The sequence below is a fragment of the Gymnodraco acuticeps genome, unplaced genomic scaffold (assembly GCF_902827175.1).
Source record: "Gymnodraco acuticeps unplaced genomic scaffold, fGymAcu1.1, whole genome shotgun sequence".
NCBI classification, from domain to species: Eukaryota; Metazoa; Chordata; class Actinopteri; order Perciformes; family Bathydraconidae; genus Gymnodraco; species Gymnodraco acuticeps.
Window position 1 is genome coordinate 739930 of NW_022990836.1, and position 23303 is coordinate 763232.

The 23303-nt window shown below is 43.2% G+C and overlaps 1 protein-coding gene across 1 annotated transcript in view; it reads right to left on the reverse strand.

Moving 5' to 3' along the window:
- dlg2 (discs, large homolog 2 (Drosophila)) overlaps window positions 1-23303 on the reverse strand; it is a 125276-nt gene that overhangs the window by 62200 nt on the left and 39773 nt on the right. Inside the window, 3 exon segments of the mRNA XM_034232935.1 lie at window positions 3737-3881; window positions 5108-5244; window positions 5734-5903. Coding sequence (XP_034088826.1) covers window positions 3737-3881; window positions 5108-5244; window positions 5734-5903 — 452 coding nt within the window.

The following is a 23303-nucleotide window of genomic DNA, read 5'->3' on the forward strand; positions in this document are numbered from 1 at the left end:
CCCTAACATTAAGTCCCCTAATAAATGCTCCCTATAAATACTCATCTGTGGGAGTATTTGCGAATGATGTCAGTGACCACTGTGTTGTAGCCACAATTAGGGACACTAAGGTCCAAAAGGTTAAACCTCGTATTATTATTAAGAGAGACATAAAACATTTTGTGGAGCAGGGTTTTGTGCATGATCTGTTTGGGTTTGATTGGGGAAAAATTGATCTGTGTGCTGATGTAGAAACTGCATGGTCTTATTTTTCTCTTGGTTTTATGGAGATCATTGATAGACATGCACCCCTGCGTACATTTAGAGTGAAGGGACGAGACAATCCTTGGTTTTCTGCTAATCTGTCCAGTCTCCTTCATGAGAGAAACAAGGCCTGGGCAAAGGCTAGGAAATCAGGCTCAGAGGTAGAATGGCTGCGTTTTAGGCAGCTAAGGAATAGCTTCACTTCAAATGTCAAAAGTGCTAAGTCAAAGTACTATTTGTCAGTTACCACAGAAAACCTAAATAATCCAAGGAAATGTTGGAACGCCATAAAATCGATATCCACCGGTGATATCCGTGATGAGCTACCTCCGTGCCTTACCACAGCATCTGGCACTATATCGGACAGGGCCACCATGTTAAATTGCTTTAATAAGCATTTTGTGTCCTGTGGTTCTCTATTTGATTATGTCACTAACTCTGCTTCTGTGAACACCACAGTCTGTGACTCTGAAAAACGTGTTTTGGAAAACCCTTTCAGTTTTACCCCTTTTACTGTTGATGTTGTTCGTGAAGCTTTAACCAAGCTAGATCCTAAAAAGCAGGCTGGTCCGGACAACGTAGAACCTTTCTTTTTAAAGATAGCTGCAGATTTTATTGCTCCACCTCTCACTACTCTTTTTAACCTCTCCCTCAGCACAAATGCAATTACAAAAGTATGGAAGTCAGCTTATGTCTTGCCTTTACTAAAAGGTGGGGTGGCCACTTTATTAAATAATGATAGGCCCATCTCTAAATGGTCAGTTCTGGCGAAGGTTCTTGAACGCTTAGTGAGTGAACAGGTAAAGGAGTTTTTAATGTAAAAATGTCATCCTATGTAAACATCAGTCAGGTTTCAGAAAGCAACATTGTAAGGTTTCAGCATTAGAATACTTTTAGTTTATTGTCTTGTGTTCCTAGTTTTGTCACCTTCCGTTTTATTTTGGTAAATGACTCTACCCTCTCGTTTCAGTTGTCTTCACTTCCTGCCCTTGTGTGTCACCTGTCAGCCTGATTGTTGTTCCTGCCCCTGATTGTTTCCACCTGTGCCCCATCACCTAATGTATGTGTGTGTGTATACAGTATATAGCCCTTCTCTCCCTTTGTCTTGTGCCAGTTCGTCTCGTCTCTACGTCGAGTCCATGTCTGTTATCATAGTGAATCTTTTGTTTATTATCTAAGTTTTTCCTATTAAGTGATTTTGTTTGTAGTTTTAAGTTTGTAACTTTAGTCTTTTATAAATAAAATATATTTTTGAGTTAACTGAATCGTGCATCTGAGTTCCTGTGAGCCCATCGTGTCAAACATAGCACCATCACTGCGACAATGAAAGTGGTGAATGATATTGCTGGTATTTTAGACAATAAGCAGAGTTGTGCAGTTCTGTTTATTGATCTTTCCAAAGCGTTCAATACCGTCGATCATCACATCTTGAAGCATGATTCTATCGCACATTGAATACTGTTTTACAAACTGGTCGTTTGCTTGTGCCACAAACCTGAAACCCATAGAACAGCTGTACAAGAGAGCTATCAAGGTGTTTGACAGAAAGCCACATTCATACCACCACTGTACCATCCTTGAAAAACACGATTTCTTGAGTTTTGACCATTTTAAGTCTTTTAAAAGTATGTGTTTTTTTTATAAATGTTTACATGGACTGCTCAAAGCTAAAATCCGGCATATTTACACTTGAAGTATTATTTGTTTTAAGTGTTCATTAATGTGCATTGTCCCTATTCAAATAAATGATTAAATTAAATTAAATGAAGCAGAGGCTGGCCAGTATTGGCATATCCAGCCATGCAGTGGGTGGTTTGTGAACTACCTCTCTGAAAGGTCCCAATGTGTTCACTTTGATGGGCTGTCTTCTGAGTGGTTAAACATTACTAATGGTATACCACAAGGTTCTGTTTTAGGTCCACTATTATTCTCCATCTACATCAACAGTTTAGGTGAAAATGTGGATGGAGCAACTTTACATTTGTATGCGGATGATACCGTGATGCACTGTGCAGGTCCCTCCATTAAGGAGGCTTGTGTTAAATGACAGGCTGTTTTTAACATTATTCAGACGCAGCTCTCTGAACTAAAGCTTCTTTTAAATGTTGATAAAACCAAGGTAATGCTATTTTCAAAAGCCAAAAAGACACCAGGGACCGCTTTGGATATTGTTACTGCGCAAGGAAAAGTACTAGAAGTGGTTGCCTGTTATAAATACCTGGGTATCTGGCTTGATGATTGTCTCACTTTTAAACTTCATGTCAATAACCTGCTTAAAAAGCTGAGGGTTAGGCTAGGTTTCTTCTACAGGAACAAGTCCTGTTTCTCGCTTGAGGCCAGGAAAAAGCTCTGTGACCTTTTGACCTGTGCTGGACTATGGTGATCTGATGTATATGAATGCACCTGCCCAATGCCTGAACAAGTTAGATGCCGCCTATCACAGCGCACTGAGATTTGTCACAAATTGTAAAGCACTTACACATCACTGTACACTGTACACTGTATACCAAGGCATGTTTGCCATCACTTACTGTAAAGAGGCTCAGTCATTGGTACACGTTTATTTATACAGCTTTGTTGGGTAAACTCCCGTCTTATATCTGCTCTCTGATCACACAGAGAGTTGCAGGTAGCTATTACCTGAGATTTCATGATGTGGTCTTGTTACATGTGCCAAGTGCTAGGACTGACTTATGGACAAAAGCTTTTAGGTGCGCAGCTCCTCTTGCTTGGAACAGTCTACAAAAAGAATGGAAACTGAGCAATTTGGTTCCACTGCCTGTTTTTAAAGCATGGATAGATGCTATGCAATCTGATACTGTTGGTACCTGTACATGTTGATAGGTATGTAAATTGTAAACCTGTAAATGTGTTGTATGATGTCCTTTTTGTATTTCTGTTGTTTTATGTTTTTATGTGTAACCCAGCAGTAGCTGCAGGTGTCCCTTGAAAAAGAGATCGATGATCTCAATGGGATTCACCTGGTTAAATAATGGTTTGAAATGAAATGAAATGATATTTGCAGAATATAAAAGCAAGCAGAACTGTACAATGTCTAAGTTATGTCATAAGTGTAACTACACAATAAAGATAACGTTTTATGAAGCGCCTTTCCAGTGACAAATTGAGTTCATTTAGAGACTGAATAACAATGGTATTTAATAGCGAAATGTTATAACTCGCCTTATACGATAAACAAAGGAGGTTATGGTTGTGATTGGTCACTCACTCTTGAAGTTTAATTAAGCAGTTTTGCCTTGCTTGTTGATTTCTGTTATTATGTCAGTGGCTGTGTGTGCAGAAAATCAATGGATGCAGCATAAACATGTTAAGGTTTTGTGTATTTGTGAAATATAAAACGGATGTAGAGAGATGCTTAAAAATCTCACACTACACATGACACAGTTGTACTTTTACACAGCTCCCTGCAGTATGTAACACTTTTCTAACAGCTGATGACTCATCATTTTAAATACAAAAGGTGAGGACTTACAGTGTGTGATATCAGGAGGCCCATCGGGATCTGACAGGTAGACATTGGTGGGCTTTCCCACCTTTAGGTAGACCACATCCGACGTGTTCTTCAAAATGGCCACAGCTTCTTCATGAGACACTTCCTCCAGACTGTAGTTGTTCACCTGTCCACACACAGATACAGTACAATCAGCAGTGTGATTTATTCCTGCTGTAGAGATCCAACCGGCCTGCTCCCTGCTTCCAGGAGACTGGATTAGGACAGATGGTGTTCAAGGGACAACACCACAGTAGGAAGGTAATGCTTTTAGGCGCTGGTTAAGCAGGAGGGCTGGCTCTTCAGACAAATCCTGTTCCATAGCTGAGCCAGGGCCCGTTTCATCACGTCATTATCAATTAGACTGAAGCTGTAAGACTATTGTCTGATGTGTACACTGCTTGGTTAATGTACTGTACAAAGTGTGACATGATTCAATGAATCAACATTAGTCTCTTGCATATCTCTCTCTCTATAACAGGGTTTGAATAAACTTGACAAAGGTTTGGTTATTTAAAAATCTCGACAGCAGGCTCTTGTGATGTCAAAGGCTATAAGGAGTGGTGGACTGAAGTACTGCACTTACAGTTGTGAGGTACTTGTACTTTTATTAAATCTTTACATTTTCTTTTACTCCATACTTTACTCCACTACAATTCAAAGGCAAATATTTTATTTTTGAATTCCACTATATTTATTTGATAACTTTAGTTACTTTTATGATGCAGGTGATAATATCTGTGCATCGTTTCTGTTTGTTTATGTTCCTTTACAGCTAAACTTAACTAAGCCACGACTGCTTTTCGTTGTGCAACCCTGGTTACAGAATGACAATAAATTAGCCTTGATCCTTATGAATCCTTGAGTTTAAATTCAGATACCTAGTTTACCATATTAGCACCAAATAATTTGTGATATAGTATTGTAAGTACATGGTAAATGGACTGCATCTATAGAGTGCTTTTCCAGTCTATACTTTTCAAGAGTGCTTTTACTATACTAGTCAGCCTTCACACACAATAGTGGCAGAGCAAAGGCAGCCATACAAGGAGTCTGTTAAACCCAATTCCACAACATTTCCACCCCCCAAAACTGACCACTGAGTTGGAACAATTCAACAACTCTAAGCTTCATAGAGTGCCTGCTTATGCGCTAACCTTTTGTATTAGATTTTCTTTCAATTGTTTACTTTAGTGTGTTGGCTGTTTGGACATAAAATTGTTTAACGGTTCCACTGAGGTTCAGTGAAGAATTACTGTATTGTTTTAATGTGAAAGTATCTCTGAAAATATACCTAACATTTATTTGCTTAAATATACGTATGCAAGCTTTTAAACTTAATCAAGTACTCACCATTAACAGCCTGTCCCCTACTTGTAGTCTGCAGTCCTTCTGAGCTGCACCGCCATCAATGATCTTGGTGACATAAATGCTGTTGTCACCTGGGATGTGCTGGTTTCCAACGCCACCTGCAATACTGAAGCCAAGCCCTGTGTGTGTTTGCATATGTGAAAGTAACTGTTTAGTTTCTAGGTTGTGTGGATGACAGTTGTATGTTAAGCATCATGAAATACCACCAATATATAACGCGCATGTGTCATGATACTGTACATGTCAACGCTTATACATTTAAATGTTCTTTTAAACCAGCAGTTTGTCTAAATATTATATACTGTATATTCACATTTTAAAGTTTTGGGTCACTTTTTTGTTGGAGGAACAGTTTTACAGAAAACATCTACTGTACTTTGGGTGACTACAACACCCCAATGCACAGAGCAGTACCGCTAATCTCATTGTAAAAACGAAATATGCTGAAGGAACAGTGGCTACTGAAATGTTCAACTGTTACAATACTTCTGTGTGTGATTGAATGTATGGTGGACTGTGTGTGTGTGTGTGTGTGTGTGTGTGTGTTCGTGTGTGTGTGTGTGTGTGTGTGTGTGTGTGTGTGTGTGTGTGTGTGTGTCTGGGCCCACCTTTGGGCCCTTTGATGAGTTTGATCTCGATGATGGTCTCCAGCATCGGCCTGCGGCGCCGCACATACAGGCTCACGATGGAGCCTGCCACCTTCAGAGCCTCCACCGCCTTGCTGTGGCACACCTCAGACACGTCGGCATCGTTCACCCGCAGGATGCAGTCGTTTACTCTGGAAGAGAAGCAGTGTGGAGAAATGATCATTATTATTAGTAATCATTTATAACGCCAAACAAGACGTCCTCTTATATGGATTCACATTATGTTGACTACTTTGTGTATTGCCGTTCTATCACAATTAAAAATAATCAGTGTTGATAAAAAAAATTCCAGCTACGAAAATGTACAAAAAGATGAATGTGTTGAATTGAATAAGGTGAGTGTTGTGTCTCGTTAGATTTATTAATATTATTTCTCTGTTTAGTTTATATTGTCAAGTCCGCGTCTGCTAACCCTTTTTGTTGTCTGCCATTTCCTGTTTTACTTTGTTATTTCTTTTCTCATTTCATGTAGTTCGACTCCTACCTTGTCAGTATGCTCACGGACCTGATTACCTGCCCCGCCCTTATTGTTTGCACCTGTAGAGTCCCTTGTATGTGTATACTGTATATTCTGTGTGTTCCCTGTGCCAGCTAGTTTGTTATCTAAGCTATTGTGAATTTTCAGTTCGTTTTTTGTAGAATAATTTTTTTGGAGTCCTAACTCTGCTTATGTGATTGTATTGCCTTGCTTATCACCGCAAGTAAAAACCTTTTTTGAATCATCTTTTGTCTGGAGTCGTGCATTTGGGTCCTGTCATTTTTTTGTGTGCTCCAGTCGTAACAGTGAGGTATGACTACTTAAGCATATTTGTTCCTCCATCTACATTTTGGATATTAAATTGTAATCTATGTTGCTAATGTATATTTATTAATTGATATTTTTGTTTTTCCACATTTAGATGTATACATTTATTTTTTCAAATATGCTAAATAATTTATATTCAATTTTGTTCAATGAATGTTCACAGTATAGTAAGAGGAGTTCTATTATCTGCCTCTAGACTTTTGCTCTGCTGATGTTCAGGTGTATATCAGTATGTAGAGTCTCTACTTTAAAGAGTCCTCTCCTGCTGATGTTCAGCTGTATATCAGTATGTAGTGTCTCTACTTTAAAGAGTCCTCTCCTGCTGATGTTCAGGTATATATCAGTATGTAGTGTCTCTACTTTAAAGAGTCCTCTCCTGCTGATGTTCAGGTGTATATCAGTATGTAGTGTCTCTACTTTAAAGAGTCCTCTCCTGCTGATGTTCAGGTGTATATCAGTATGTCGAGTCTCTACTTTAAAGAGTCCTCTCCTGCTGATGTTCAGGTGTATATCAGTATGTAGTGTCTCTACTTTAAAGAGTCCTCTCCTGCTGATGTTCAGCTGTATATCAGTATGTAGTGTCTCTACTTTAAAGAGTCCTCTCCTGCTGATGTTCAGGTGTATATCAGTATGTAGTGTCTCTACTTTAAAGAGTCCTCTCCTGCTGATGTTCAGGTGTATATCAGTATGTAGTGTCTCTACTTTAAAGAGTCCTCTCCTGCTGATGTTCAGGTGTATATCAGTATGTAGTGTCTCTACTTTAAAGAGTCCTCTCCTGCTGATGTTCAGGTGTATATCAGTATGTAGTGTCTCTACTTTAAAGAGTCCTCTCCTGCTGATGTTCAGGTGTATATCAGTATGTAGTGTCTCTACTTTAAAGAGTCCTCTCCTGCTGATGTTCAGGTGTATATCAGTATGTAGTGTCTCTACTTTAAAGAGTCCTCTCCAGCTGATATTCAGGTGTATATCAGTATGTAGCGTCTCTACTTTAAAGAGTCCTCTCCCGCTGATGATCAGGTGTATATCAGTATGTTGTGTCTCTACTTTAAAGAGTCCTCTCCCGCTGATGATCAGGTGTATATCAGTATGTAGTGTCTCTACTTTAAAGAGTCCTCTCCTGCTAATGTTCAGGTGTATATCAGTATGAAGTGTCTCTACTTTAAAAAGTCCTCTCCTGCTAATGTTCAAAAAGCTCTTTATTTTTCTCATACTGCCTGTGCTGCAGCACCCCTTTCATCCTCTCTCTAAAATCAGAGCCCAGTCTGCTCTGGTTAGCTGGCCAGCTCTGTTGGGATTGGTCAACCACTTAGAGATTTCCCAGCCCTTATCCAAAGTAAACAACATGTACAAAAAAACGTATAGAAATAAACTACAGGCAAGAAAACACCCTAAAAAGTAGAATAGGAACAATTTGAATGTGTATGATGTATTAAAGAGAGACAGAGTGGGTCAGAGTGAGCACATGAGTGTGTAATATGAAAATCAGTTAGCAGTTAACTTTGAATACACCTTAGGTCAGGCATGTGCAAACTAAGGCCCACGGGCCATATACGGCCTGTTGGGCTTTTGAATCCGGCCCGCCGAATATTGGTACAGGACAGCAGATAGCTTGCACATCTTCCGGCGCAAACTGAAAACTCATCTCTTTCGACTCCACTTCGAGCGATATAATTATTAACAAAGCACTTTTATACTAATAAAGGACTGGCTTATCTAAAGCCAGTTGAGTAGCACTTGAAATGTTTGGCTCTATGAAACCTGATGTACTTATATGATTCTGTTTTCTTCAAGGTTGTGTCTTCCTGGTCGAATGTACTTATTGTAAGTCGCTTTGGATAAAAGCGTCAGCTAAATGTAATGTAATGTAATGGTACAAAATTGTCCAAATTATACTAAAGACCATATTAATTTAGCCTTTTTCCTGCAATACCCGGCATTTCAGTTGATCCCACTAGATGGCGCACTCTAGACACAATTTACCTTTGCTGGAGTCTGGTCTATTCTCGGGCCCCACTCGGCAACCCGGCAAGGTCCAAGAACTAAATATTTCACGCTTACATTGGAGGGGGTCGAGATTAACCTGAGCAATAACAGTTCATGGCGAGTACGGCGAATACAAGTTGTAACAAGCAGTAGCGCTGAGCAAAGTGACTAGAACGCGACCACACACTTATAAAAAACACTTATATAAAGTCAGGAAACACTAACCAGGCTTAGTGTGAATCTGTTTATTTTACCTTAATTTAATAACCACTGTTATTACCACTGTTCACTGTTATTGACCATTGTGAAGAGGCAGACCTTTTCCTGTTTTGTATTATTGCAACTATCGGATGGAATAAATGCATGGGCTACATGTGGCCATCACAAGTAAAATCATAACGAAAACTACGCCGGCAAAATATGCCTGTAAAAAACGGCTTATGCCACAATATGATAGCAACAAGTAGTCAAGATAGTCTGATTAGCTTCGGTTGCTATGCTAACATCACCTGCAGAATGCCAGAGAAACTTTCATAACAGCGTTGTGATGCCAAACAGCTTTCAGACTAAAACACATTCACTGATGGGGGATATTTATCAGCTAACTGTGTGACAGTCAGACAATGAAAACTTTACAGCGGTCGCTGCCGCGAGTTAACGGGAGAATAAACTCCGGTAGACGAGCAGCACTGCAGCGGGCAGTAATGCAGCTGAACCACATTAATAAACAATGCACCACGGCACTCTGGAGAAAGGTACAAGGTTGGAGAAGTAGTTATTTAATTTAATCTGGCTTCGTATGATTAAAAACTACCTGACGCAGTCCTCTATTAATGTTGTTGTGAGCGGTGTTGCGGAGAAAAATGACACGATGGGCTCATAAGAACTCAGATGCTCGATTCCGTTGCTTTGTAATATTCTTTATTTTAAAGAATACAAAGCTTTTCAATAATAACTTCTAGGATCTACTAGGACTCTCCATAGAATCACTAGGTTCAACTAGGTAATGCAAAAACAGGTCTCTGGTAAACAGGCATGGATATGACGAAAAGACAAGACGAACCAACACAAGACAAAGGGAGAGAAGGACTATATATACACACACACATTAGGTAATGGTGCACAGGTGGACACAATCAGGGGCGGGAACAACAATCAGTCTAACAGGTGACACACGGACAGGAAGTGCAGACACCTGGAAAGAGAGGGTAGAGTCATTAACATAATAAGACAGATGGACAAACACTAAAAACACAACTAACAGGATACTAGCGCTAAAACCTTACAAAAAACATGCCGTGTGGACCATAAGGAGGCACGTAAACAATGACATAATGACGCAATGACGCTGTTAGGGAAATAATTGTCCCAGACTCCTAGATATGACGTACAGGACCAACCCTGACGTCTGTTTATCTCCTTTAAGGACATAGGCTGCTTCAGCCATAATGTTATTGTTCCCATTCTTTGACCGGTCAACACTAGGTCACAGATGGTCTGTTGTTGTGGGTGCACTGGGACATTTCTATCTTTGTTGTTTGTGGACTCCAAGGTATGACATCTTCGAGGCCATAAATGACGGACGCAAGTAACTCAGTGTGCCCAAACTGTATAAAGCTATCTTATCAAAATATGTTGATTACTCTCTGTGAAACCAGTTAAATGGTCTAACAAGAGAGAGGCGCGCTAGAATTGACGTGGCAACCCACCCGTGCAGTCTCACCGTGACTGCTGTGACTTGTGATGTGAATCTCTCCGTCCGTAACTCCAAATAAACCATCAGTGTTTGACATCAAAGCTCCTGCTCCACCGTGTCTCCTTCCTGAGTCGGTGACTCCCACTGCATTGCTATACAGAAGTTTCCCTTACAATTTGGCGTTGTCGGCAGGATGCCAACAAATCTTCAGAACTGGTAAGTGTGATTTTCAAATCTACATTTGGACATTGCCTTACCAGAATCTGTGATTGACGGTATCCTAAAATTACCTGTGAAACTGAGCGGCTGTGTTTCGTTTTTGGTTAATGAACATTTGGGGATAATAAACCCAGGGAATCAGTGTCTGGGGACTCAGTCCTGGCTGATTTTCTCTGTGTGTGCTGCTCGGGACGGAAGTGCCATACAAGTATACACAGCTCATGTTTAGAGAGACCTTAAAAAAAGGCATCAGTAAAGTGGAGCTTCTGTGTGAAAGCAATGTACAAGATTTGTATTGGACAAATCGCCGAATTCTGGGGGTTTCAGCGGCCAAACACAGCAGTTAAAAATAAGCAGCCAGAGATATTTCCCTCCATTGCCTCTGTGAGCACGGCTCCAGCAGCAGCCGGGGGTGTGTGTGTAACTACCTCCCCATGTTTGGGTGACTGCAGCCGTGCAGCTGAGAGGAAGAAAGTCACAGCCTTTTGCCTATAAGCTTTAACTCACACCACCGCCATCTCTATTAAAAGCGAGATGGTCTAAAAGCACTCGTTGTTTGTGACCGTCTTCTACATTGCTGGCAAGGCCCGGGCACCGCGAGATGCGTGCCACAATTCCCTATAAATGGCTAGAGGTGCTGGTGGCGGTCCGGGGTGCATACATACAATTATAGGCTAATTGATCACAGGTGGGCAGTGGCAAGCAAGCATAGAAACAAAACTGTGTTTTCATCGTTGGGGGTGAACTCAATGGCTGGTCATGTAGGACTACAGTTAACTGGGCTGTTTTTGGAGAGAAAGGGTAACGGAAAAAAGTCTATGTTCTCCTGGTCGGGGGATCATAGCGCCACTAGAATATAGTAGTGGTTGTCGCAAGAGGATAAGCTAGTTATTGCTTTTGGACGGTCTTCAGGCACGATCTTAGCACTTGTACAAGGGTGGACGCGCGAGACAAGGCGCCCCACTAGAGATAATTCCCTACCCCCTCTGAGACCTCCTAATTCGGACTAATTTGAGCTGGATGAGCTCTGCTGTCGCGCTGGTGTTTATTACGAGTTAATGTTTTGTTTGTCTGATTGTTTGTATGGGGGGTCTATATTGGTTTGTCCCGCCGTCTTGTGTATGTTTTGTAACAACTAATAATGAATCAGTCCATAGCCAGGGTAAAATGAACTAAACTTTAGTTATCTCACCAAAAGTAAATGACTTGAGAAAAATAAATAATATAAAGATGTAAAGCAAAATTCTGGTCGTATAAATGTGCTGCAAAATGAAAATAAATAGCAAAAGAGTGTTTTTATGTCCTGCCTCTGAGTGTGCAGAGAAAAATGTAAACAAGAAGCCCACTGTTCAGGGTGTGCGCTAGGTGTAAGAAGAAAATAAGATTATTGCTTTAAGAATCCATTCTTAAATGGTATTGCTGGAATGTTAAGATATGTTTGTGACCTTGTATAAACCCTATGCCCTGTCCTGCGCCCCGAGACCCTCAGAGACCTGCCTGAGGAGATCAAGGTTGCAAAATCAGTTTTTTTTTAGGTCAATGTTGTATTATTTGTTTAATTTATTCTTAAATCTATATATTGTATGGTAATAATGAATAAAAACGTAATGTATTGAACACATTCCGAAACAAAGCAGATAAGACAGAACTAGACTCAGACATAATACTAATTGTTGTTGAAAACTTTTGCGTTGTTGTTGCAAAATGGAAACTTTGTTGATTGTCTGTTCCAACTGGCCACTGGAATCAGAGAATTAATATAAGTTGAAGTTCAATTACAGTTTTAAAAAATAGTTTAACATTCTTTATTAAACTGCTTCAAATTATTTCTCGTATCAACCAATTGGTCTCCATAGACATTACTAAGATTAAAATAGTTGTTAAACTACTGACAAGTTTTCTGAAACCGAGCTTATGGACAACAGAGTAAAGGTCGCTGGTTAAGCCAGGATCAATATATATTTGTTGAAGTTTTTATTGTGTGCATAATACATATTTTAAACCTTGGGCAATCTCTTTAAAATAAGTAATTACAGTTACAAAATAGATGTTGTTTTCCAAGGGCCTCTCTTTCACAGGCCCACACTTTGAATCAGGACACTTCCAAGTCCTACAGAGATCAGTATCACTTTGTGTTGCAAGCCAAATCCAGGGGTTCTACTAGAGCCCAATTTTAAATACCATAAAGAAAAGTATTGAACCCAGCTCGAGCTAAATGTCAAATGTATTTAATTAATGTGCAAGTGTTTTGATTTATTTAAAATGTTCCAGTCTAGCTTCCTTCGAGTTTAGTGTAAACAACAGATTGGTTCTCATAACATTCTCACTGCTGTGCTGTCCCAAATGTTTGAAACCTTGGGCACACACACACACACACACACACACACACACACACACACACACACACACACACACACACACACACACACACACACACACACACACACACACACACACACACACACACACACACACACACACACACACACACACACACACACACACACACACACCACACTTTGGATGAGTATTCACTTTATCCAAATTGTAAATTGTTGCCTTCTTTAAAGTTATTAGTAATTCAAGATTAATTATTCAATTAGGTACATAACATAGAATCAATAAAATAACTTTGACTTGATCATTTTGTTCACAACATTAGACCTGGTCCTCTAATCTCTACTAGAATAAGATAAGTGTGCATGTTTGGGTGTTTTAACACTCCTGTAATGTACCTAATCTTGTTATCCTTTTCATTACAGAGCTGGGAAAATGGTGTATTGCTTAGATTCTGATCCGTGCAAGTCCAATTTTGACTGACTTTAGTTCTAGTGTTAATGTTAATTTGATTTCAACCCATAAGTAATTATTTAGATTAACTCAACATTTCACATGATGATGGATTAGTGTTCCACATTTTTTTCCACTCATTTATTGTGCAATTAGGCCAATGGTAAAGAGAGACATTGATGACCTTGTGTCCCTTTTGTTAGTACGTGGTTCCATTTTGTCTATGGCCTTGGACGGCTTCACTAAGAGTCACCCAGTTCTACCCTGCTGCAGTCCGGCTGAGTGCAGTCACAGAGATGCTATGGCTGCTCTACATGAAATGACATTAATGGTCTGGTCCGAGAATGGACACCATTCCCTGCTCCCAGAGACAATGCTCCCCCCACCGAGCCATGAACTAAAAGCTTGACATCTGCTTTGAACACCTGGAAGCCTCCCCGCCACACCAGCACCAACCCTTGGGTCAGTCAGATGGGACTAACGGCTTCACTTAGGGCATTTGGGTCAGACACATGACTCTCGTTACCACAGAGTGGGTTGTTTTTTTAAGGCTATTCATACTGCTAAGCAGAGGATGCCTGTAGGTTGGCAAGCTGTTAAAAGCCCCTACTATTTTTAAAATAGGCCTAATGTCAGGGGCCTCTTGGTTCTACATGTATTCACATTATATGGACAATGTTCCCACCTGGTGAAATTAGAGGCTGCACGGTACTCAGGCTACAATAGGACCATTCTGTTCTGCTCTGACGATTCAATTGATAGATTCTACATCAAAACAATTAGCTTTTATTGTTTCCAATGATAACGTCACCTTAAGTGGAGGAATGCAAACCTGTTTTCAAATGTAAGGTTTTGAATTTGTTTGACGTTTCTCAGTAATGACACCCTCAGACACCCAATTCCATTCATGCTATGCCTTCAGTAGTGACTCAGATGTTAGGGGGAAGAAGCTTTTCCTCCCAAATCAGATATACTTTGTTCTTCAACAAAGGTATCAATTTCCTGCTTAATATATCTTTCTCACAATTGTTTTGTTTTTTTGCAAGCTGCACACAGGTGATACTGAGTCTTCTCGAGTAATAGATTACACCATGCTTAAATAGACTCCTAAGTTATTATGTCATATGTGATATATGTAAGAAAAGGGAGGGAAGAGTCAATTATATTGAGTAATTGATTTTATATTGGAACATTTATTTCTCAAACCTGTTTTATGGAAGAGAACAAATAAAACATTTCTGATAAACTAATATTTTATCAAATGGTGAATTAATATAAAATTTAGAATCATTGAGAAGGGGTTATATCCAGGCACTAGCTCACCTTTAAATTACAATAACATTTCTCTGCTTTGGATTGATGAGTATATTATTCTTGCATGTTAAATGACTAACACAAACCTTACATTTATGCATGTGCATGTGTCAGGAAGGCTCCCAAATAATTCTGAGGGGCCTATCCTATTTTTGTAATTAAATGATAATGTGCTAATCTATTACTTTGAGTTGTCTGCACTCAGGAAAACATCCCTATCAAGTGTTAACCCAATAACTAGGACAGCTCTGAAAGCCAAGGGTCAGAGAGAGAGGGTCACACTCTCCGGCTGCAGAGGGCACCACGATCCACGGGCAAGGAGGCACGAGGTCGTTCGAGATGAGAGGATTCTAATCTTCAACTTTCTGAGGAGATGGGATGCTTCTTCACCTTTCTGCTCGGTGGGCTCAGGCAGACAACCCTGCGGGACGAGCGAGGACTTCAGAGGCTTCATACAAGGTTCCTTGTTTCTTGGAGGAGCAGATGTCTTCCTAACCTCTCCCATCACGGGGGGAGACCTGGATGCGCCATTTGGAATACGCAGTTTTGTCTGGCGCTGCTCTCAAGCAGATAGCAGAAGGAATGCAGGCAGATGAGCCTCCGTTTCACTGGGGGATCAACTACAGTGCTCACTGAATGAGCCACACAAAAGCAGAGCAATTGGGGGGTTTAAATATGGCGCTCTGATGAAGAAGAGTTTTGAGCCAATCAGCACCTCAGTGCTAATCTACAGTATCAGGATGCCTTTACACACCAGACACTCGTTGTCATAAAGAGAGGAGGAGAACGAGTCAGAAAGACTGAAGGACATGTTCTTCCAGCTCTCGTACAAAGATGAACTTTTAATTGATTACATATCTTGGATGTTTACAGATGTACAATTAATGACTGTCTTTATATTTCCAATGACCAGACATGTGTTGAATAGTGGTGATTAATATATTTTTGCCGGATCAGATTACACTTTCGCACTAAACAAAATTAATTAATTAATATTTTCAGATTATAAAGTATTAAATCATAAGTTATTTCTACTATTATCACAGATAATGTTAATATCCTTAATCGTCCAGCAATCAGGCTTAACAACACTACTCTTTAATGTATTATCCATGCACAGAAAGACCTACATTGATGTTTCAAGTACTGGATTCATTTAAGTTTTGGCCCAAAACAAATATTTATAATATTTTATATAACAATTATGTAGCATATTTGATCCTCAAATTAGAGAAGTATAATTTAAAGAAATTGATATTATATATTCAACATTAGATAAACACAGAAGAATCCTTTCCAAGTACCAAAAGTAGATGCTCAGGTAAGTATGGCTAATAGGAATAATTGATAGACTTAATTTGGTACAGATCAGTGGAAGCATTCACAAATGTAATAATTCAAGTTTTAAGAATGTTTAATCCTTCCTTTCCAGGTTTTTACAAAAGTCTTTGAATATTTGCCTAACTTTTCCTTTTCAGATTTTGAACAATGTACTTGACTAAAATGAATGTATTGATTTGACTAAGTGCCTGACTCTTAAAGTAATCCTAAAATTGAGGACACTGCAATTTTGCAGATTACAGATTGATCAAATCACCATTGTGAATTCTATACTCTAAGTGTGCATTTTTAGCTGGATCTCTTACGATCCTGAGTTTTAAAATGCTTTTGACTAGTGATTGCCTTGAAGTAAATCTTTAAAGCGGCAAGCTGGTTTTGATTTTATAGTTTGATGAATGAAATTAACTAATGGTAAATGATAAAGGATATTAGTTTAAAACAAATATTTAGCTATTTATGCATTTGTGTTTTATGTGTGTTCATTATTGTGCTTTTGACGAAAGATGATCAAACACTGATGAGAGATGATTTTTCCTATTATGATTGGCTGTATCAATCATTGTGATTGAATGTTTCAATCTTATTCTACTTTGTGATGTAATTAATGTAAGGTGAGACCACACTCAAATCTAGAGACGCCTATTGAGTTAAGTATTGACCAAATTATTATTAGAATAATATTTGTAGGTTATCATAAATGATAAAAATAGAAGACTGTTAGGGAAATAATTGTCATAGACTACTAGATATGACGTACAGGACCAACCCTGACGTCTGTTTATCTCCTTTAAGCCCCTGTCACACTGTCCCGAAATTGACACCCGATGGACACACGATAAAGGAAATGTTCAAATTCGGCTGTGATCGTAGCAACATCGGACCATTCGTGAGGGCATCTAAGCCATCGTATGACCGCCGGTGGAGTTTCTCAGGCTCCTGCAGCAACTTCGTGAGCGGCAACTTCGTAAGGCACTCGTGAGGGCATCTTGTCAAATCGTGTCATCTTCGTGTTATCATCGGTGCATTCACCCTCACTCTGATCGGGGCGAATGCCCGATGGCACCGATGATAACAAGATGCCCTCACGATGGCCTTACGAAGGGCAAAATTGACACACGAATTCAACACGAAAATGAACCTTCGCAAGGTCCTTCGGCAATTTTTTGGCATGCCAAAGATTTTGCCACCGCTCACGAAGTTGCTGCCGGAGCCTGAGAAACTCCACCGGCGGTCATACGAAGGCTTAAGATGCCCTCACGAATGGCCCGATGTTGCTACGATCACAGCCGAATTTGAACATTTCCTTTATCGTGTGTCCATCTGGTTGTTTTATTGCACAACAAAATCATGTAAATATATTATGTAAATAACCCAATTTGTGTTCTGTGAAACTAAAAAGGATATCATATATTATTTTGAAGGACAGTTGACAGGAAGTTGTTGTTGTTATGGAAACAACATTACGGAGAAAACGTAATATTTTCTACATATAACGACGGATAAAGTAAAGAACAAAGTCTGAAGATATCTGTACAGTATCATAGTACTGTAACATAATTGTTTTTGGTACTTTCATTGCAGTTGTATGTCTTAAATGTAATGTAAATGTTGCCTTCGTGTGTGGTTCGGGGCCATCTTCGTGCGAAATTCACAATTCCATATTCGTGTGTCCATCGGGTGTCAATTTCGGGACAGTGTGACAGGGGCTTTAAGGACATAGGCTGCTTCAGCCATAATGTTATTGTTCCCATTCTGTGACCGGTCAACACTAGGTCACAGATGGTCTGTTGTTGTGGGTGCACTGGGACATTTCCTTCTTTGTTGTTTGTGGACTCCAAGGTATGACATCTTCGAGGCCATAAATGACAGACGCAAGTAACTCAGTGTGCCCAAACTGTCTAAAGCTATCTTATCAAAATATGTTGATTACTCTCTGTGAAACCAGTTAAATGGGCTAACAAGAGAGAGGCGCGCTAGAATTGACGTGGCAACCAACCCGTGCAGTCTCACCGTGACTGCTGTGATTTGTGATGTGAACTCTCCGGCCGAAACTCCAAATAAATCATCAGTGTTTGACATCAAAGCTCCTGCTCCACCGTGTCTCCTTCCTAAGTCGGTGACTCCCACTGCATTGCTAAACAGAAGTTCTCATTCATAACATGAAGTGAGATGTCTCACTATGGGATGCGCCTCATCGCGGAGCAAACAGAAGCATCAATCTCATTACGCCAATCCTGATTGGCTGGTGATCTTGACGTCAGCGTCAGGGAATTCAACCCCTATAAGTAGCTTGCGCCACGACGCATGCGTCATTCAAACACCTCTTCTCGCTTCAGAGCACATCTCTATAGTAGCCGGACAAGCTTAACGGTCCACAGACTGAACCCAAATATAACCATTTCGGTCGACGGGCGCCTGCCGGCTACTCCTTCTGCTTCGCAAGAAGACGGTAATACTAACAATAGTATTAAAATCGACCTCGCCGTTTCTTTCCCCGGAAAGTAAGGTAAGGTTTTGATTTTTCTCAAGCTAGCTACGCACCTGTTGCTAGCTAGCTTCCCCTTACTACCGACACCACGGTAGCGAGGACGCTTTTCTTTTTCTCTCTCACGGAGGAGAAAAGGATTAGAAGTATATTGACACACCAGTCAATATTCTTTGAGAACAAAGGACCCACACCGTCCCTTTTTCTCCGGATTGGTAACACTTTTTCTCTCAACAACGTACCTGTACGAGCGGGTCCTCTCCACGCCACGAGGCGAACAAGATGGACGCCTCTCCCCCTCACACCAGAGGAGTCAGGGACTCGGAGGCTCGGTCATGCGGCTGCGGGTTGAAGATAGCAGGCACAGACTCACACCAGGTCTGCTCGTCCTGCCTCGGGCTGGAACACGCCCAGGAGGCTATCGACAACCCTGGCTCGTGCGGGCATTGTGCCCGTTTCACCCGAGAAGAGCCTCCACCGACGGCTAGCACACCAAGCTAGCTTGTTGGAACAGGACTCCCTCATGTCCACTGATTCGCCGTTTGGCAATCAAGACACGGGGGCGTCCGCCGCAGAGACTGAGCCCCTCACTGTGTTGGTCTGGGGCTCACTAACAGCGGCAGCTGCGGAACCGGGATCCCACGCCGTGTCAGGCCGGGACCCGGTGGCGGCAAGAGACGCGGGAACGGAGCCCCACGCCTCACCAGGCGGGAGCTCCCGGCGAGACCTCACCATGGTCTCGCCCGCAGAGGCTCGACCTGCTCCGCATACCGCCGATGGAACTGCTGGTGGCAGCCCACCTCCTACCGAGGATGGGCCCGTCACCAAGCAGGAACCCCACGCTGCCAGCGAAGGTGGACCGTTTCCAGTCGACCATGACTGAACGGTCCTACAGAGCCACAGCGTTGTCCGCCAGGGCTCTGAACGTTTCCTCACTGCTAACCGCATACTAAGCGGAGCTCTGTGAGGATATGTTGAGTAATCCTGGACCGGCCGTTCTGGATGAGTTGGCCGCGGTCACAGACATTTGTCTCCGTGTCCAACGCTGCGCCGTCCAGGCCACGGGCAAAACAATGGGGATCATGGTGGTGCAGGAAAGAGCTAGATGGCTCAACCTCACCAACCTCCCAGACCGGGAAAAGGAGGATGTGCTTGACATGCCCATCGTTCCCGAGGGGATTTTCGGCTCCGCTCTTGCCTCCATGCAGAGGAGATGCGAGTCGAAAAAGAAGGAGGACGAGGCCCTCCACCTCTGCCTCCCTCGAAGGGCCCAGCCGCTGCCTTCGCAGCGGCAGCCCTTCGTCCAAGCTGCCCCGAACCCTGCTCGGTTCAAAATACCGAAAACGCAGAGGTCGCAGGGGACGAGGGCGAGCTGGCCTAGAAAATCTCCGGTTCCGGCTGCAGCCCAGGCGCAGCCAACCCAGAATTTCGGCCAGCAGTCGAGGAAGAAGAAGCGAGCGGCGTGACAGCCCCTCCTTCTCCCCTCTGTGACAGAGCTGGAAGTCTACGGTTCCCCAGCTCTAAATGTGTTCCCGCCGCCTCGAGAGATGCCTCAACACCATCCTCAAGTCCGCATAAACACATGTCACACACTTATTGATTTTTCTGTCATAAACATTTTTCCGCTGACGCATCCAGGCTTCGAGCCAAGGGCGCAGCTCGAAAAAATGAAAAGGAAAAACAATAAAAACAATAAACAGTCCGTCAACTGTTCCCCTTCTGAGAGCAGCTACGACCTCTCTCAAAGGGCGGACAATTGACGGGTCTGTGAAGGCACCACCGTCACGCGCATGCGCAGTGCCGGCTGGGGCTGTAAAGGCACCACCGTCACGCGCATGCGCAGTGCCGGCTGGGGTCGTGAAGGCACCACCGTCACACGCATGCGCAGTGCCGGCTGGAGCTGTAAAGGCACCACCGTCACGCGCATGCGCAGTGCCGGCTGGAGCCGTAAGGGCACCACCGCCACACGCATGCGCTGTGTCGGTGGGGATTGTCGAAATGGGGCCCTCCAGTGCTCAGACACTGGAGGGCCCCATAACACAACAAATAGAGACTCAGAGGGGCATCTCAGCTGGCTCTAAGGAGCATACAGCGGGAGATGCTCACGACATCTGCTTGGGTTTCTCAAGACAGTTACACGGAGCCACAGACTCCCAGTCACCGTCACCCCCCCTCGCTTCTCGGGCATTCTGCATTCGCAGGCCCGAGGAGAGTCAGCCCATATTCTGGAGAGAGAGATTCTCTCACTCCTAGAAAAGAGGGCTATATCTATTGTACCCGCCGAGCAGAGTCAGGGCGGCTTCTATTCCAAGTACTTCCTCGTTCCCAAACGGAGAGGGAACGGAATTCGGCCAATACTTGATTTGAGGGCTCTGAACAAATATCTAAAAAGATATAAGTTCAGAATGCTCACTCCCACATGTCTGCTGCGGCTCGTGCGACAAGACGACTGGTTTACATCAGTCGACCTGAAAGATGCGTATTTTCACATCCCAGTATATTACCCACACAGGAAATATCTGAGATTCGCATTTCAGGGGATCTGTTATGAATACAGAGTACTGCCCTTCGGTCTGTCTCTCAGTCCAAGGGTGTTTGTACGATGTACGGAAGCCGCGATAACCCCGTTAAGACAACAGGGTATTCGCCTGGCGACCTACCTGGACGACTGGCTGCTTCTCGCACAGTCGGAGCAGGAGGCTGTTACGCAGACAAATGTCCTCGTAAAGCACCTGCTCAACCTGGGTTTCATAATAAACACAGAGAAGAGCATGTTGTGCCCCGCGCAGACTATACTCTTCCTGGGTTTACGCCTGAACTCGGTGCCCTTTTCAGCTTGCTTGTCAGCGGAAAGAGTGAAAGCTTTCAGAGCTTGTCTCGCTCTTTTCCAGCTGCGCAAACATGTTCTCTTCAGATCATGCCTGCGATTGCTGGGGCTCATGGCGTCAGCCATCCTGGTCGTATGACTGGGACGCTTACACATGAGGGAGTTTCAGCGCTGGGTGGCCGCCCTAAAACTAAACCCGGGAGAGTGATGGTTACTGTGAAAAGCGTAATGGCACTGCGTCACTGGCTGCACCCGACTTTTCTAGTACGAGGTGTGCCTATGGGTGCTGTCCTTTCACGGAAAGTGGTCACCACGGACGCATGTCTGACAGGTTGGGGAGGTATTTATGAAGGTCGCCCGGTGAGGGGTCTCTGGAGCAGAGACCTCCAGCGGGCCCACATAAATTACCTGGAGCTTTTAGCGGTGTTTCTCACCCTAAAACGCTTTCTGCCTTTCCTCAGGGGACATCACGTCCTCGTGAGGACAGACAATACGACCACAATATCGTATATTAACCGCCAAGGGGGTTTGCGTTCTCTCCAGTTACACACACTGGCGCGCAAACTGATCCTATGGAGCGGTAGGCGTCTCCTCTCTCTGAGAGCGACGCACGTACCGGGAGTGATGAACCTCGGGGCAGATCTACTGTCCAGAGGTATACCACTTTATGCAGACTGGACTCTACATCCAAGGATTGTGAGCCAGCTGTGGGTGCGTTACGGCAGAGCCGCGGTGGATCTGTTCGCATCGAAAGACAATGCTCAGTGTCAGCTGTTCTTTTCGATGCGCGATCTAAATGCACCGTTAGGCGTGGATGCACTCGCACACGATTGGCCCCCGGGCCTTCTGTACGCGTTCCCACCCCTGGCTCTGATACCCCCAACTCTGGCCAGAGTGAGAGAGCAACGCCACACACTTATCCTGATAGCTCCGCACTGGCCAGCTATGTACTGGCTAGCAGAGATATATCAGCTGCTGTGCGGGCAGCCATGGCAGCTCCCACTACGCAGGGACATACTGTCCCAAGCGGGGGGGGGCGATCTTTCACCCACACCCAGAGCGCTTGGCTCTATGGGCCTGGCCCGTGAGTGGTACAATCTGAATACAGTGTGACATGAAGCTGACCCTGGCAGCTGCCAAGCGAGCCAGTGGCACTCATGCACTATCTGTACAGTCTTCATGCACTCAGTTCGCCCCAGGGCAAACAGAGTGTGGTTGAAGCCCAACCCTGCCTTTATCTTAAGGCAGTTGGTTCAGGTACCACATTTGACATTGAGGCATCCTCCCCGCCACTGTATTCCTCCGGGGAACAGCGGCCGGATTTGCCGTGTCCAGCCCGTGCTGTACGCACGTACAGGGACAGATCAAGGGTGCTTCGTCATAATGACCAACCCCTTGTGTCCTGGGCTAACCCTTATAAGGGCAAGCCTGTTACTAAGCAACGGCTCTCCCACTGGTTTGTGGAAGCAATTGCTTTGGGGCTCATACGAGTCAGAGTTCGCAGGCACCCTCGGGTTCGCGAGCTCTTTCGACTCAGGGTCTGGCTGCATCCTGGGCTCTGTCCAGGATGTCTCCCATCCAAGACATTGGTGCAGCGGCGAGCTGGTCCTCGCCGCTCACTTTTGTCCGCCTCTTAACAGGCTGGACGTTCTGCTCCCAGTGTGACTCAAGCAGTGCTGGGCACCTGGTTGAGTCAGAGCTCTACCTTTTAAATTCTGGTTGGTTTGGTGATTTTCGAGATAAGCTCGTCTGACAATACAGGGAGCTACAATTTCCCATAGTGAGACATCGAACGGAGTGTTATGAATGAGAACTATAGGTTACTTACGTAACCCCAGTTCTCAGAGTAACATGAAGTGAGATGTCTCACCAGACGGCCCTCCTTGCTATGGTGAAGCGAGAAGAGGTGCTTATTTTGAATGACGCATGCGTCGTGGCGCAAGCTACTTATAGGGGGTGAATTCCCTGACGCTGACGTCAAGATCACCAGCCAATCAGGATTGGCGTAATGAGATTGATGCTTCTGTTTGCTCCGCGATGAGGCGCATCCCATAGTGAGACATCTCACTTC